Source organism: Colletotrichum fructicola (assembly GCF_000319635.2).
Source record: "Colletotrichum fructicola Nara gc5 chromosome Unknown KSG_Nara_v1_contig01, whole genome shotgun sequence".
NCBI classification, from domain to species: Eukaryota; Fungi; Ascomycota; class Sordariomycetes; order Glomerellales; family Glomerellaceae; genus Colletotrichum; species Colletotrichum fructicola.
This window is the reverse complement of record NW_027094051.1, coordinates 4,438,794-4,454,070: the sequence shown is the minus strand read 5'-3', so window position 1 is coordinate 4,454,070 and position 15,277 is coordinate 4,438,794. Positions and strand designations below refer to the sequence as shown.

At 53.8% G+C, this 15,277-nt stretch overlaps 4 protein-coding genes across 4 annotated transcripts; 3 read left to right on the top strand and 1 right to left on the bottom strand.

Moving 5' to 3' along the window:
• Positions 1 to 3,051: 3,051 nt before the first annotated feature.
• Positions 3,052 to 3,469, top strand: CGGC5_v001245 (uncharacterized protein; the record flags this gene model as incomplete). Its single annotated transcript, XM_032037067.1, has 3 exons — positions 3,052 to 3,139; positions 3,218 to 3,367; positions 3,426 to 3,469. The coding sequence occupies 3 exons, from the start codon at positions 3,052 to 3,054 to the stop codon at positions 3,467 to 3,469; spliced, it is 282 nt and encodes a 93-aa protein (XP_031884169.1).
• Positions 3,470 to 4,047: 578 nt separating this feature from the next.
• Positions 4,048 to 6,931, bottom strand: cpr-8 (Calpain-like protease palB/cpr-8; the record flags this gene model as incomplete). The annotated part of the gene is made up of 5 exons (XM_066150800.1): positions 4,048 to 5,701; positions 5,775 to 6,088; positions 6,146 to 6,356; positions 6,451 to 6,827; positions 6,914 to 6,931. The coding sequence occupies 5 exons, from the start codon at positions 6,929 to 6,931 to the stop codon at positions 4,048 to 4,050; spliced, it is 2,574 nt and encodes an 857-aa protein (XP_066009981.1).
• Positions 6,932 to 8,437: 1,506 nt separating this feature from the next.
• ANT1-1 (Peroxisomal adenine nucleotide transporter 1) lies at positions 8,438 to 9,751 on the top strand (the record flags this gene model as incomplete). The annotated part of the gene is made up of 4 exons (XM_032037069.1): positions 8,438 to 8,541; positions 8,700 to 9,256; positions 9,338 to 9,575; positions 9,622 to 9,751. 4 exons carry the CDS (start codon positions 8,438 to 8,440, stop codon positions 9,749 to 9,751), a joined length of 1,029 nt encoding a protein of 342 aa, XP_031884168.1.
• A 3,097-nt stretch (positions 9,752 to 12,848) lies between these two features.
• On the top strand, positions 12,849 to 14,797 carry VTS1 (the record flags this gene model as incomplete). Its single annotated transcript, XM_066150799.1, has 4 exons — positions 12,849 to 13,317; positions 13,435 to 14,081; positions 14,226 to 14,715; positions 14,769 to 14,797. The coding sequence occupies 4 exons, from the start codon at positions 12,849 to 12,851 to the stop codon at positions 14,795 to 14,797; spliced, it is 1,635 nt and encodes a 544-aa protein (XP_066009982.1).
• Between the last annotated feature and the right edge of the window lie 480 nt (positions 14,798 to 15,277).

Genomic DNA, 15,277 nt, shown 5'->3' with positions numbered 1-15,277 from the left:
AGGTATCTGCAGGTAGCTTTGCCCCCAAGGCCTGCTGCGACTCTCTTCACCGATACATTGCGGCACATGGCTTTAGCCTCATCTGACAGCGCAACTTCGCAAGGCACCTTCTGCTTCGTGCGGCCCCAGGTTCTTAGCAGCAGACCCTTCCTTTCCCCATCTCATGTTTGTATCCGTACCTCCCAACTCCACACATCGTCCATGTCCCTACTACGCATGCTAGGTACTCCCACTATCGCTCCCACGTCCACGCCGCCTGGTTTCCCCCAATTCCCATGTCTGATTTTCCCGCACCCCTGCTCACTTGAGAACACGGCATCTCGTGTGCCTTCGTCTGGTGGACTCCACGTCCCCTTCTTCCCCATCACTGGGGTCACGCGGTCCCTCGAATCTATCTGTGGCACTGGGCGTATCTCCCATACACCCCCAAGAGATTATGCGCTAAAGCAAACCAGTGCTGCCTCTCAAAGACACAACCATCGGACCATCGTCAGACAAAACAAGAAAAGACACACACACACATACACATACACACACACACACACCTGCGAATAATCGTCCCGGCTCTACGCTTCCTCCTTTTTAACACTCGTCTGGCTGGTCTGCCGTAGCGCTGCCCCGAAACTCGCGCCCAGGAAACGACAGACAACCACCGCAGTTACACCTCGGACCGCGACTTCGACATTGACATCGACCTCGAGATCCGGCGATTCGACTCACCCACCTGGCCTGACCAGCCTGACCTGAGGTCCTAAGGTCAAAGGTCAAAGGCCAAGGTACCTACCTACCTACCTACCTGACTGGGCTGCCCACCTGCCAACCTTCTCGCACCATCGTTCTAAGAACCGGCCTTGCCTACTTACGGAAGCATCGCCGTCCTTTTTCGCTGTTCTACCGTCAACGCTTCTCACTAAACAATACTGCTATCTACCGGGCCTTACAGACGTCTTCTCAATTTGACCACCACGCTGCCCGCTTTCTTCCACCTCACTTTCGTCACCTCCGACCACCCTCGTCCGCCATACCCCATCTGCATGGTTACCGTCCACACATTCCTGGGCGCCCTCTTTTATCCGCCAAAAAAAACGACGCTCTTGCCCATCTACCCCGACTGAACCCCGGCGCGCTCACTCCTGATCACTATCTCCCCCACACCCCCTGCTACTAGGCCACACCGACCTCGTTTTTGACATCCAACCGCTGCCGCATACCATCCTCTAACTCCCGGCACACCTCCATACTCACTCACCTCCCCTCATACACTGCTTTTCTAGCCCACAAGAAGAAGCTGGACGACATCTACGGCTGCCTACTTCCCGTAGCCTACGACGGCGGCGACAGCTGTCTTCGTGGCCGAATCCGCGACGCATACCCATACGACTTCAAGCCCCCAACGACGGTCAGGCCAGCATCGTCATTCGCAGCCTCGATAACAGCGTCCTTCGCTGCTCCCTTCGAATTCCAGCAACCGCCGCCTTGGAAACAGATCAAATAGATCAACCTGTCAACGAGAACAACGACGACGACGACGACGACGACGGCAACAAGGCGTTCAGCCTTTTGAGCAAAATCTCTTTCATCGGCGCAACGGACCGTGCGTATTTGGCTTCATCATTGTCGCTCCCACTGGTGCTGCGCTGCTACTTCTGCGCTGCCGCCGCCGCTCGCATTCGACCCGTTTCTCCCTCATGGCGGCGTAACACCGTCTGCGCCGCGAGCCACATCCCTTTTCAGTCGCGACAACTATGACTGCGTCGGCTACTCAAAATTCCTTCCGCCAACCATCTGCGACCGATTGTTACGACCCCGATGACGTTCTCCCCCGCGATAGTCCCCAGATGCAGCCTCATCGTCCTAAACTGTTGCCCTCTCCCAGCCCTCCGCCCACTTTCAGCTCCGATCGAAAACCACCTCACGGTCGCCGCAAGGTCGAACCCATTCAGGGCGATGCCGTGCTAGTTGCTCATCTTGGAAACGGCAGACAGCCAGAAATAGCTCACGCTGCTGCCCTGGAGCCACTGGCATCTGACAACGGCTCCGAAGACGATTCGTCTTCACCTGAGTCCCCTGGACGCGACATGAACCGCCCACCACCCCCCGATTCTTTTGATCTGAAATCCCTGGCTGCCGGTGCTCTAGCGGCCTTTACGACGCCGACTCCCGCGACTGCTGCTGTCGCTGCTGCTGTGACAGCGAAGCACGAGCCTTTGCATTCGAAAGATGGGACTGGAGGTCAACATGAGACGACGCTCGTGGGGATAAGCAGCCTAGAACTGCCCATTCGTGACGAACGCCCGGGTCTCGCTGCTCCCGCAATTGTGTACTCAATTGGGGACAAACTTCCCTCTCAACACGCGGGACCTTCACTGCACAAGCCCGATGTCACGTCGCCGGTTAGCCCCTCTCAGTCTGCCCCTGGAGGGCTACCTCCTCTATTGGACTCGCCCAAGTCGGATGGCGGTGGCCATGGCCCACTGCCATCCATACGAGCACAACTAGGTGACTTCAAACGTTTAACAGAATCAGCCATGAGTCCAGACAAAGACATCGGCCCAGCTCGCCATGCACCCTCCTTTCCACGATCGCCTCCTGCAAGTCTCCCCCGGCTGCCGTCCTTAGCCGGTCTGCCAGGTGGACATGCCTCTCCCCCGATTTCACCAAATGAAGGTTTCCGAAGGGAACTTCCATCACCTGCACATTCGATTCCTGTTGTAAGCCCGTACTACTATTCCTCGTCAAGTGGTGGCGGGCCGCATAGGCCAAGCGCCGATTACAGTAGCGGCACAGCCGAAACCCCTAGTACCGACCAAACCGCATCAACACCAGCAAATTCAGTAGCAGATCGTATGAGCATCGACGGTCTCACGAATCCTCCGGCGGGATACGTATGTACATTCACTGGATGTAACGCTGCGCCGTTCCAGACTCAGTACCTTCTGAACTCGCATGCCAACGTCCACTCCTCTGCCCGACCGCACTACTGTTCCGTCAAGGGTTGTCCTCGCAGTGAGGGCGGGAAAGGCTTCAAGCGAAAGAATGAGATGATTCGACATGGGCTTGTGCACGACTCTCCAGGATATGTATGTCCATTCTGTCCGGATCGAGAGCATAAATACCCGAGACCAGACAATTTGCAAAGGTATGATAACCCTGTAACGCAGCGCTTCGGTCTTCTCCCTTCGTCTTACAGGTTTATTTGTCTAACCATGTTCTAAAGACATGTCAGAGTCCATCACGTGGACAAAGACAAAGATGACCCGCTGTTACGGGAGGTCCTTTCCCAGCGGCCAGATGGGCCCAACCGCGGCAGACGGCGCAGAGGAGGGCCTGCTTAACATACTAGGACAGAGTCTGATTCATACTTCACGTAAATACTTTTTCTTTCCTTCCTCCCACTAGGTTTCTGATGCTCCATATCGAGCCAGACGAGATCAGGCTTTGGGCCCATGACCGGATTGGTTGTCAATAGGGGCTTTCGTTGTAGCCCACGGAGCTGCGGGCTACGATGCCGAATTTGCGATTGGGGATTTTGTTTTTGGCCAGTTTTATCGCGTTTCGTTGTTCATTTGCGAAGAGGGAGGCATTCTTGGTACGGATCATGAGGCCCATTAAGTTGGCACGGCACGAGTTCACGACGGGAATTGTTCTGTCTTGATCCAAAGGGTTTCTGGCGTTGCGGTGGACTATATACCACATTGACGAGTCGTTCGCGTCGCGTCACGTTCTGCCTTGTTTCTTGGTTTTAGTTTCGTCATTCTAGTTTTCTACCTCACGCCGGGCCCCAGACTCTCTTGCGAAAGCATCCTTGGGGATCGTAACAAAAGTAACCATTACAAGCACCATGGCATCCTCCAAGTTCCGATTTTAAACTACCACATATTGTAGCATCCATCTCTCTCTTCTTCCCTCCGGGATGGGCGCATATCGTCGGAACATGGCCGAACACACACACAACACACGTGGCATCATGTACAAGGTTCATGGCTAGTACATATAGCTCTCTCACAAACCGTAATGCTTGTTTCTCCTGGTGGATAGAAGAAATTCTCAATTCAGGCCGTCCACGACTTGCCAGTTGCCGACTTGGACTACGTTCTCACTAAGGAACTCAACTTCAATGTTGTGGAAACCCTGGCGACTCCCAAGCTGTTCGATCACAATCCACAGTTGATCATGCAGGAGCCGGTCTGGCTCAATGTCAAACTCGGGTGTCCGTACCGCCATGGTGAGCTCCCGAAACTCGCCACCTCCGGACACCGTGAGGACCGATTCTTGAGGACCACGCCCGTATACGAGAGATACGCGAACAGCAGTCGTTGGAATGTGCTGACTGTGGCGTCCCGTCAATATAGGACAGCGTACGACAACCTGCGCTCTGGTAAGTCTTGATACTGTCACCAGCGCTCTCCTTTGCTCCTCCCCTTCACCGAAGACGAAGGTCGGCGTTCGAATGCGCAGAAGGCCAGCTCCATCATTCAGGATGGGCTGAACCTGACATTCAGCGTGTGATCCCACACGCATCCCAAAGTCAGCGAGCTGGCCTGGTTCCCAGGTCGAGCAGACGATTGTATAGGTGCCCGGATCTACTATTGGGACCTGTACGAGGGCGTTCCCTCTTCGGTAGTCACCCGAGCTAGCAACGACGTCCTTGACGCCGATGGAAGTGACCCTCTTCCCGTGTGCCCAGACTAGGTCGACATGGATAGCCACCTCCCGATCTGCCGAGGAGAGGAGAATTGACAGTGGCGTTGCTCGAGGAATGAATATGCTGAACTGGGGATTTTGCGAGTACGTTATTGAAGACGCATTGCCCCCCGCAGTCCTCCTAGTCCATGCGCTCGACAGTTCCCTGTAGTAGCTCATTTCCTCTTCAGCAGGCTTCACCTCCAACGAGGCTCTGGAGAATAATGTAAAAGTGCAGGTGTAATTTTCCAGTGGCAGGTCTTGGTGGGCCATGACAATGGTGTACGGCTTACCAGCGCGGAGCTGGAATTTGGCCAGCGTCTGCGGCGAGTCAACGTAAGGCCCCTGATACGCATAGCCCTCTCTGACTTGGACCTTATTGCCCTGGTTCTCGAATATGAAGATGCTGGTGAAACCCAACTGCCTAGATACGGCAGCTAGTGAAGCAGATCGCTTTCGGGCAATTTCCAGCTCCTCATCTGCGAAGTGTCTACTCAGTAGAATCCACACTGTCTCATTAGTTCGAGATCTCACAGAGTACTGCGGATTGTAGGCTAATGAGGATGTCATGTTCTGTGACGGAACGCGCCATGTGAAATGATGGTCCTGTCGATGCGTGAACATGTCCGGATTCCAGTTCAGGTACATGGACTCGAAGTTCTGGGCGACATCGTCGACGGATATCCAAAAAGAGCCCACAGGGCGAGAGTGTTCCGGCGATTGAGTTTCAACGGAGACATGTGCCTTGGACAATGACAGGCTCGCCGTTGCCTCAGCCAGCCCAGAAGAACCCACTCCTTTCCATACGAGCCCGTCACACCAAGGGTTCTTGACCAGAAGACGACGGGCTGATGGTGAATTGTCAATGTCGAGCACGGCGTAATCATGCTCGCCTACGAGACCGAGAGCATCCTCCTCAGAAGGAGTCAAGCGGCCGGTACCAAGCGTGATAATAAGGTTGCTGGCATGGTACTCTTCCTTGATTTCTTCCCACTTGCCTTCGAGGTCAACGTCCTCACTAGGTCGCCTCGTCAGCTATCCTCACCAGCTGCAGCTGACCGTACCACGGTCTTGAAAGAATTCTTACGCACCTCTGCAGAAAAAGCTGCTCAGGGATCCAACCTGTGAGAACCCACAAGTCCGTGCCAGAGTTACTACCGGGAAAGTCATAACCTCCGCGTACTTTGAGGTAGGCCTTTTCCATCAGAGCTGGCCATAAAAGATTCGGGTTCAGACGGTCCACGACGAATAGGGTACGATTATTCCGCGAGACCGGAAGCCGGTCGTCAACTACGACTTGGCGGAAACAGCCGTTGAAGTGCATCCGAAAAATGTACTTTCCGTTGCTCGAGATTCTCGGTCTACCCATGTCATGATCGAATGGAAACATGATGGAACCGAGTATCTATATGGCCAGTCACGATCAGCAAGTTAACTTGCGCTCACACGAGATGGTACCCACAGAGTGTTTCTTGCCGAGGAGAATTCGCATGGCAGCACACAAGCTAGCTACCACAGAGCAATCGGTTGTAATGTCCTGCACTAGGTCGCATTCACCTTTGGTGCCCATAAAATTATCATCTAGGGAGCCTGATATTGCTTTTTCGACCGGTCGTTTCCAACCATCAAGAATAGCCTCTTGACGTGCTGACATGGTAAAGTCGGCAGGGTCTCTGGGTTCTGGGTGTGAGTGACGCAGCCGGCTATCAAACGACGCAAGTCGGTCCTGGACGTGACTAGACTGGCTTCAAGGTCTATGGCACTCACGTGAAGATTTGAATACCCTGAGATGGGCTGAACACGTCGTCGGCAGGGTCGGTCTGCCACGGAGGGAAAATGTTGCCATGCAGACGAGATGATCGAAGGAGGATTGTACGCTCCCCAGTAGGAATCTGACGTACCTGGCAGCGAGAACTACCAGCCAAGGAAGAGCCGGTCCCGCTCAGGCTGTCAGAAGCTATAGCGACCGGGCTGTATTTTAGTTTCTCAGCATGGGCGATGAGCCTCTCACAGCTTTTCCTGAAGCGGCCGCGGTCAGCCTGCGAAGTTGTCTCCTTTGCAGCCTTCATGTACAAATCGGCAGCAGCAATAGCGTGGTTCAGCGCTTCGCGGCCTGTCGATCTGGCCATAAGGGCCTCTTCTCTCTAAACCGCGGGCCGTATTTGGTCAGCAGATCGTATTTCCGAGACAACGATGTCGGTGTGGGACAACTCCAATATGTTTCACTCACAAGAGCTCTTGCTTCCATAGTGCCGACTGAGCAGGCAGCATGGCCAAGCTCGCCGATGTGCGGGAGGAAGCAGGTTCAATGAGGCAGGTCGTAAGGCTTCCAAGATCCTGGAGCGAAGAGGCAAGCAATTAAGCATCAACCAGCCAGCAGCGAGGTTATTGCAGACACATGACATGAGACTGTGATTCCAGCTCGAACATAAGGTCAAGCTGCTCTTGCTCTGCGGTTAGCTGTCGATCTGATCCTGATTCGAGGGGAGGGAGATCAGGGAACGACCGACACCTTACGGATGGCAAGGGTCTGCGCGGGGGAGGGGTTTCCTGAGGACGTAGGCGCGTGGTTGGTAACAAGAATCTACGTATGTGAGGGAAGGCCCCGTTATTGGGTTGGTGGGATGAGACGGACTTAGCGGAACGGGCGCCGGATGGAGGCTGTGCAAAGCAAAACCAACAGTCAGACCTGACACAGGGCAGCGGCAAGTACAGTAGTGATGATAAAGGCCGTAGTGGGTTGAGTAGAGTAATTCAATCATGTTACCTTGGCTGCTAATTTCGAAGCATGCATAGATGAGTGAGAGAATTGAAATAATTCGACGCGGCGCACCGCCTGCCCGGAATCGCTTGCTGGCTGGTCACTGTGCACATATTTTTTTCCGACAGACACCTTTGCTTAAGGCATATCTCTGCTGTGCGTGCGTAGCTCTACTGCAGCTACTGACTTGCTTACCTTATCTTAGGTTGAAAGAAGTCAGACTCGTCGAGACAGGCCTCCAAGTGCTGAACCATTGGGATTTTCCGGCGACTGGGGCTGCATCTCATTCATCTGTGGTCTCGTCCCATGAGCCAGCCGTCTCTCTTGTCTCACTGACGGTCCATGTTCCATGCCACGAGACTCCTTCAAGTGCCTAGGTAACCTAGGAAGCTAGGTAGGCGTAGATTCCGAATCACTCCACATTGCATCCATGCTTAAGTAATGTGCCGAAGCCTTCCCCCCCCAAGTGACCTCACCGATTAGCCGAACACAGCTTGGCTGGTCCGCCGGCTGGCAGGGTCCCAGTCTCAAAGGGCCGAGGTCGTCGGCGCAAGTCGACACACCTCCCCGGCCCAGCAGCTCGTCATAGCCACCCATGGGTCATGGGGAGCCGTTGCGCACGCTTGTCGCCCTTAAAGTTTGGCCTGGACCCTTCGTCTCGACCAGCGTTGTGCACTCAGCTTGACCGTAGGCCCTCAGTGAGCTTTAGTTGCGATTTGTCGTCGTCGTCGTCGTCGTTGTTGTTGTCATATCACCCTTTACTAACTTCGCGGGAGATACTTGTATTTCCTCATCGCCCGCTGTTCTAGCCTCGTCCGCCTGCTCTGCCTCGGATCCCGACCGGGGCGGATCGCCGACGCCGACGCCGACGCCGACGACCTCAGGCCCTTGCCGCGGCCCTACTGTTCGTCCCCCTGAGGTGCCTGTCGCGACAAACTCGTCCGCCTGCCTGCCAGTGTACCGTCCTTCCGCTTTTGGAGGTAAAAGACAGCCATGAGTGCTCAATCCAAGCCGGCGAATCTATCACCATGGGGCAAAGCTGTCGCTGGCGCCACCGGTGCCGTATTAGCCAATACGTTGGTGTATCCTCTTGACATGTGAGAAAACCTCCTCTCCCACCTTGCTGCATCTCTTTTCACGATACCTTCGTGTGATCCAATCCAGCCGTCGCCATGCCTGGCCCCAATTGCTTTCGGTTCGATCGTTCAATTGCCTCTCATGTCCTATCCTAGCTGACCGTGTTTTCCCCAATCAGCGTCAAGACGCGCCTGCAGGTCCAAGTCAAGTCGCAATCAACCACAACCAAGTCCGAGTCGAACGAGCCCACTGAGCCGCATTACTCTTCTACTTGGGACGCTCTCAGCAAGATCGTTACGGATGACGGTGTTAAGGGCCTTTACTCGGGTATGGCTGGCTCCCTTCTCGGTGTCGCTTCGACAAACTTTGCCTACTTTTACTGGTATTCTGTTGTCCGCACACTCTACCTGCGCTCTGCCAAGACATCTGCACCACCTTCGACATTGGTTGAGCTGAGTCTCGGCGCGGTCGCTGGCGCTGTCGCCCAGCTTTGCACAATACCTGTTGCTGTTATTACCACTCGCCAGCAGACCCAGCGCAAGACCGAACGCAAGGGCTTTGTCGATACGGCTCGGGAAGTCGTAGAGGGAGAAGATGGCGTATTTGGACTGTGGAGGGGGTTGAAGGCGAGTTTGGTACTGGTCGTCAACCCTGCTATTACGTACGGTGCCTACGAGAGACTCAAGGAATCCTTCTTCCCGGGCAAAACCAACTTGAAACCATGGGAAGCCTTCCGTATGTTGCCCATTCAATTGACTACAGCTACACCTCGTGTGCATCTCCGCTGCCAGACGCAAGCTGACTCGGTATCTTTAGTCTTGGGAGCCGCGTCGAAAGCGCTGGCCACCATCACCACGCAACCTTTGATTGTTGCCAAAGTTGGTCTGCAGTCAAGGCCCCCTCCCGAGAGAAACGGCAAGCCTTTCGGTAGTTTTGTGGAGGTGATGAAGTTCATTGTCGAGCGCGAAGGTGTCCTGGGTCTTTTCAAGGGCATTGGCCCTCAAATCCTCAAGGGCTTCCTCGTGCAAGGCATCCTCATGATGACCAAGGAGCGGTATGTAAGCATCCAGTACAGCCTAGACCAAGCTAATAGAAGACAGCATGGAACTTTTATTTGTTCTTTTCTTCCGTTATCTCAAGAACCTGCGAGCCAAGCAGCTGCAGAAAATTGCGCAGACTGCTGCAGCGGCTGGTAATGTTTCATCGATAAAGCCACTCATTGCAAGGTGAGGCATGGTCAGTATCATTAGACAGGCGGCCGAAGCGGCCGCTGAAGATATAGATGCTTCGTACCGATGAGCTTGTAGAACTGGAGGTGGATGAGCAGCACTTGACATTGTCTAGAGGCAACAACAACGCAAGAGTGGCAGTTCTGATTTCAAACAGTGCAACTGAGGGTTTTCTTTTTATCTTCGCGTTGTGGTCGTCTTTTTTCATTTATTTTGTTCTGTGGTTATTTCTGGCTGTCGCCGGTGCGAGCGGTGGCGTGTTAGGAGGACTTGCATGTGTCAAAACGATAGACTTACAATTGTGCAACTTGTCTCTCTCTGGTTAAATTCATGACGACGTGTCGCAAGTGCTTGGCGGTGGGACACGATAGGTCCATGCTCAGGTCGAGAGGTAGTGTACTGTGTAACTACCTACCTTAGGTAAGGTAAGGTATGTCTGCACCGATGCCCCACTTGCGGCAGGTACGTACTTCCACAAAATTAGGGCTGCTGTTTTTTGCCCACAATCCCAAAGGCACCTTTTCCGGCTACCCAAACTTCCACGGACGACACTCCAGATCTCTCCATCACGTCAGGGGCACCGTACGACCGCAGCAATGGCCAGTAAGTAGTGACCCTGTTGTTCTTACACCAATTGCCCAATCGACAGTTTTGCTAATGTTTTGATCGCAGAGTCCAAGAACTCCTCGCAGCACAACCAGTCGCGCAAGGCGCACCGCAACGGGTATGATTGAACCTCTGCACCCGACGCAGTCAGGAGAACATTCTGGATGTTAACGAGTTCTTCTCTGCCTTTAGCATCAAGAAGCCCAAGACCTCGAGATACCCGTCGCTGAAGGGCACCGATCCCAAGTTCCGCCGCAACCATCGTCATGCTCTGCACGGCACCATGAAGGCCCTCGTACGCCTCCCCTTTACGATTCGACCCATCTTGTAATCGTGAAAGCAAGTACTAACGTCTTCGACAGAAGGAGCTTAAGGAGGGCAAGCGCGAGACGGCATAAACGGGTAGCGCTGGGTTCATGGGTATTGGTCTCTTCTACAGCATGGCTACGATGCAACGGGGCATAGGGAATTAAATGGAACTGGCGAAAATTCAAGCCAGCAAATGAATCAATCAACCACGATCCAACCTCGGCCTTTGAACCTTTACCTGTGCACATTTTCTGTCCAGTATTTTACCAAGTGGTTCAAGAGAGTCAGCGCGAATATCCAGCTCAACTGTGCTTCGGACGAGAACCCCGCGCTCCCCATACTGCTGGCTGACTAACTCTACTCGAGAAAGCACACGTCGGACGTGGGCGAGTGAAGGACAGGCTACACTGTCGTGAAGTTGCGAGATCCTACGACGTGCCTACCCACGCTTCTTGCATTTGTAGATTACACGGAAATCGAATCGAATATTAGTCAACTTGGCTCGCAACATATACGCAATTGATACGATGTAAAAACCAAATGCACACGACGGGGGAACTGAATGTAAGGGGCAGAATTTCTGGTGGTGAAGAATCCGTTGGCGTTGCGGAACAATGACCTCTTCAAGAGAATGAAGATTCTGCCCTTTTCTGAGTGCTCTCGATGGTGCCCCCGTCACCGATGCTCTTCTTTTGGGCTAGTCCGATGGCTGATTCCTCCACTTGGTTCAGCGGCCGAATCCGAGCTCGCACCCCGAATCACGAATGAGACTTAGACAGAGTAGTTAGGAAGGAATCGGGAACCACGAAAGAGAAGCCCCGTCTCCAGTCTCTCTCCCTAACCCACCCAGGTACTGGAAACTGCAACACAACTCAGAAACAACAAAGGCACGCTGTTTGCTTCTATCGTGCGTCACTCGTAGGTCGCTATAAATTCCAGGTAATTTGAAACGAACCAGTCAGGCACTACAATTACAGGATGTTGCGCCCGATCAGTCAGTCAGCAACTTGACCTGAAACGAGAGAGGCCTTTCACGGAGAGTTGCCTATCTGGTCCGTATTTGTACTGCATACAGTAGACGACAGGGAATAGGGAACAGAAAAAGATACGTGGGTGGTGCTTTGGGGCGGACTTCCCGATGTTGAGGTATTATGACTAAGCAGAAGCCACGCCACGTTGCTGAACGGACCCCAGGCACATGAGTACGTCTCCTCAAACCCAAAGAAAGCAATTCACCCTTTTTTTCTTCCTCAACCCCTTCAATCGGGTAATACCTTCAGACGACGCCAGCCTTGAATATCGTATTACCTGCCTGGAAGCAGCACCTCTTGAATAATATTGCTCGCTCGCTAGAGCATTGAATTTCTGACCATCTTGCCCGCTCCTCTCCCCCACTTCACTATCATTCACATCCTCAAATCTCTCAGAGAGCGAGTCGCCATTGTACCATTGTACGGCGCCGCCGCTGTCCTCGTCCGGACTCGCTGTCGACAGAACAAAGCACGCGCGACGCCGCTTGCCTTTCCTTCCCGTCATATTTGGCACGACTCAAAACAGCACTACTCCAGCATCCCGCCATCTTGCCCACCAGGCAACCCTCAGGAAATCACTATCCTGGGCTCTCTCAACCAAAGCCCTCCTTTACCGACAAGACATGTGTTAAGCAGGTTCCCCATTCAATCCCGACTCCTTTGAGGTCAGGCAGGTTTCTGCAGGAGCTTTGGGTACCGAATACGTACCATACGATTTTCTCTTTTTCCTCCCGCACCCTCGGACTTCTGCCAAACGGGAACAAAAGAACAGGTCGCTTGGCTCCCCTGAACTTCATTTGAACGACCCTCGGAAAATTTGTCTGGCTGCTCAGCTGCCCAATTCGCTTGTTCGGGTTTTGCACCTCGCAAGCCGATCTCCTAGTTTTCCTCTGGAGTGGCACCAACGGCATTCGTTCACTGGAATTGAGTTGATTGGATCTTGGGACCATTCGAAATCTCGAAACAGCGCTGGTCCCTCCTTTCCCGGGCCGACCCCCCTTCCATCGCTAGACAAAGACACGACACCCTTCACCGTAGCCACCGGCATCGTTTCATCTGCCACCTGCCAACTTTTCCGCCGTCATTTGACATCAACCTCTTCGCCGCCACTGCGCGACTTCACCCTCCCCTATTTTCCGCAGTCTGTCGACCATGCTCAACATGTCTGGCAGTCATAATGCGGGAAACCGCAACAGTACTCCCGAGGCAAACACGACGTCTTCTCTTCGACCCCCTTCGTCGAGGGCTGTCCCTGCCAATAGCCACTTGAGGGCTTCGGCAGACATGGCTGCCCTTCAAAACTCGTCACCCTCGAGTCGCATTAGACCATCCTCCGACTTCTATGGCCAGTCTCAGCAGGGCCAGGGCCACGGCAACCACGAAACAGACCCCCAGGATAAAATTGCGCAGCAATGGATAGCCGACATCGACCAGTATGAAACTACATTGGAGGAAATGGCGGCGGCAACACTTGACCAGGATTTCAAGGACGAGTTGAGTGCTATTGAGCAGTGGTTCAGGGTTCTGAGCGAAGCCGAGCGCACCGCTGCTCTCTATGCTCTTCTGCAACAGACTACTCAGGTACAGATTCGGTTCTTCATCCAGGTCCTCCAACAGATGGGTAAGAACCATCCAATGTCCGGTGTCTTATCTCCTGCCAACTTCGATAAAGGCAAGTTGTTCTACCCAAACTCCCTTCGTTCATTATCGGCAGCCTGTTGACTTTCCGCCGCCAAAGATCCCATGACCAACCGCCTTAGCGATGCCATGAATAAGTTGAACGTCGACTCTGCTAGGAACTCCATGGTCCGTCCCTCAAGCACTGCTACTGGCAAACGCCAATCGGGTCTCGACCCCTCAACCATCAATGCCATGTTCCCCGATGCTGCCGCAGCCATCGCAACTGAAAAGGCAAAGTTCACACAGCAGACTGGCGCACCTCCCTCGTCAAACCGCAACAGCGCAGTTGCAGCCCCAACCATCTCTGCTCCAGGCGACGGTCACGACTCGAACGGACAGAGCCAAGGCTCTCCATGGACTGGGACCGATCAACCTGCACAGGGAGCCAAGCCTTCTGGCGGTCAACCCCCGATGGGTCAATTTCAAGCGCCACCATCAAGCGGCTTACGATCCCCTCGCCCGCAGATCTCAGGCAGCCAGAATATCCAGAATACCACTTTAACTACCAGTGACAAGCCGGCGGATCTTCCCCTCTTGTCCCCTTACAATCCCAGCGGCGGAAACTGGGCGTCGATGGTCAACACCCCCCTTGTCGCCAACTTCAGTGCCCAGCAAAGTGGCACTCAGGCAGACATGGTTGCGAATGCAACCGCCATGAAGCTCGCGGCCCTTTCGACGGTCAACAATCGCTTCGCTTTAGACGACGTACGCAAGTACAGACGTGCTCGCTCGAACGATGCCCCTGGCGGCGCCCCTCAAGGAATGCCCCCGAACGCACAAGGTGTCAACGTTCCGGGTGCCAACGTCGTCATGATCAATGAGCATGGTCAAGTGCTTACCCGCGAGCAGATGCTAGCCCTGCAGGCACAGAACATTGGTTTTGGTCAGCACCGGTCTCGCCCTAGCTCTCCCGGCATCGCGATGCAGCCGGGCTTTGGTGGGCCAATGGCGTTCGCCTCTCCCCAGAATAACGGTTTCCTCAGCGCCTACGATGGATCCTCACCCCTTCTCAATAATGGTATTCCTCAGGTGAACGTGGGGCAGCTGGGTGTTGGAGGTCATGAGGGATATCTGTCTGACCACTCCGATATGGTGCGCGGTCGATCTCCTAGAGGACGACGCGGCAGTTCGAAGCCTCCTGAAGATCCCACAGACCCTACTCTGTTGCAAGACATTCCTAGCTGGCTCCGAAGTCTTCGTCTGCATAAATACACCGAAAACCTCAAGGACATGAAGTGGCACGAGCTGATCGAGCTGGACGACAAGGCTTTGGAGGACCGTGGTGTCAATGCTCTCGGAGCTAGAAGGAAGATGCTCAAGGTGTTCGAGCAGGTGAAGGGTGAGTATTGGACCAGTTGATACCCACGATTTCAAAACTGACGCTGCAAATAGACGCCAAGGCAGACGGTAAGCTTGGTTAACAAGTCAGGTTTTGATCATGATCGGTACACACGAATGCCCGTTTCTGGGGATTGAGAATGCACAAGCACCTAGGATTGTTGTTGGTTATAAACAACAACAGCAAACAACGGGGCCGGTAGCACCAGTCTGTGCCTTAGCTGGACAGTGGGTAGGAGAGGTGAAGGCGGTTTGGAAGGTTTGGTTTAGCACCCATTGCGATTCTGTACGTATATATACACAAGATAGCACACCAGTCTTGGCGGTACGCGGAGAGACGCTCTAGGTTAAGGTCCTGTTAGCGCCACTGCCAAATACTGGCGATTGCTTTTAATCTCGGGTGTGATCCGATGCGTGGACAAGTGAAAAATACCAGACGACGGTACAGATGATCATTGCGCAGTTGTTTGTGTGAAGAGCTTCCTAAGCTCATGCACTATGCGACGTACCTGCATAAGATAATGAGCGCCGTCGCCATGTGATTAGGTAGGTAGTACAATGTA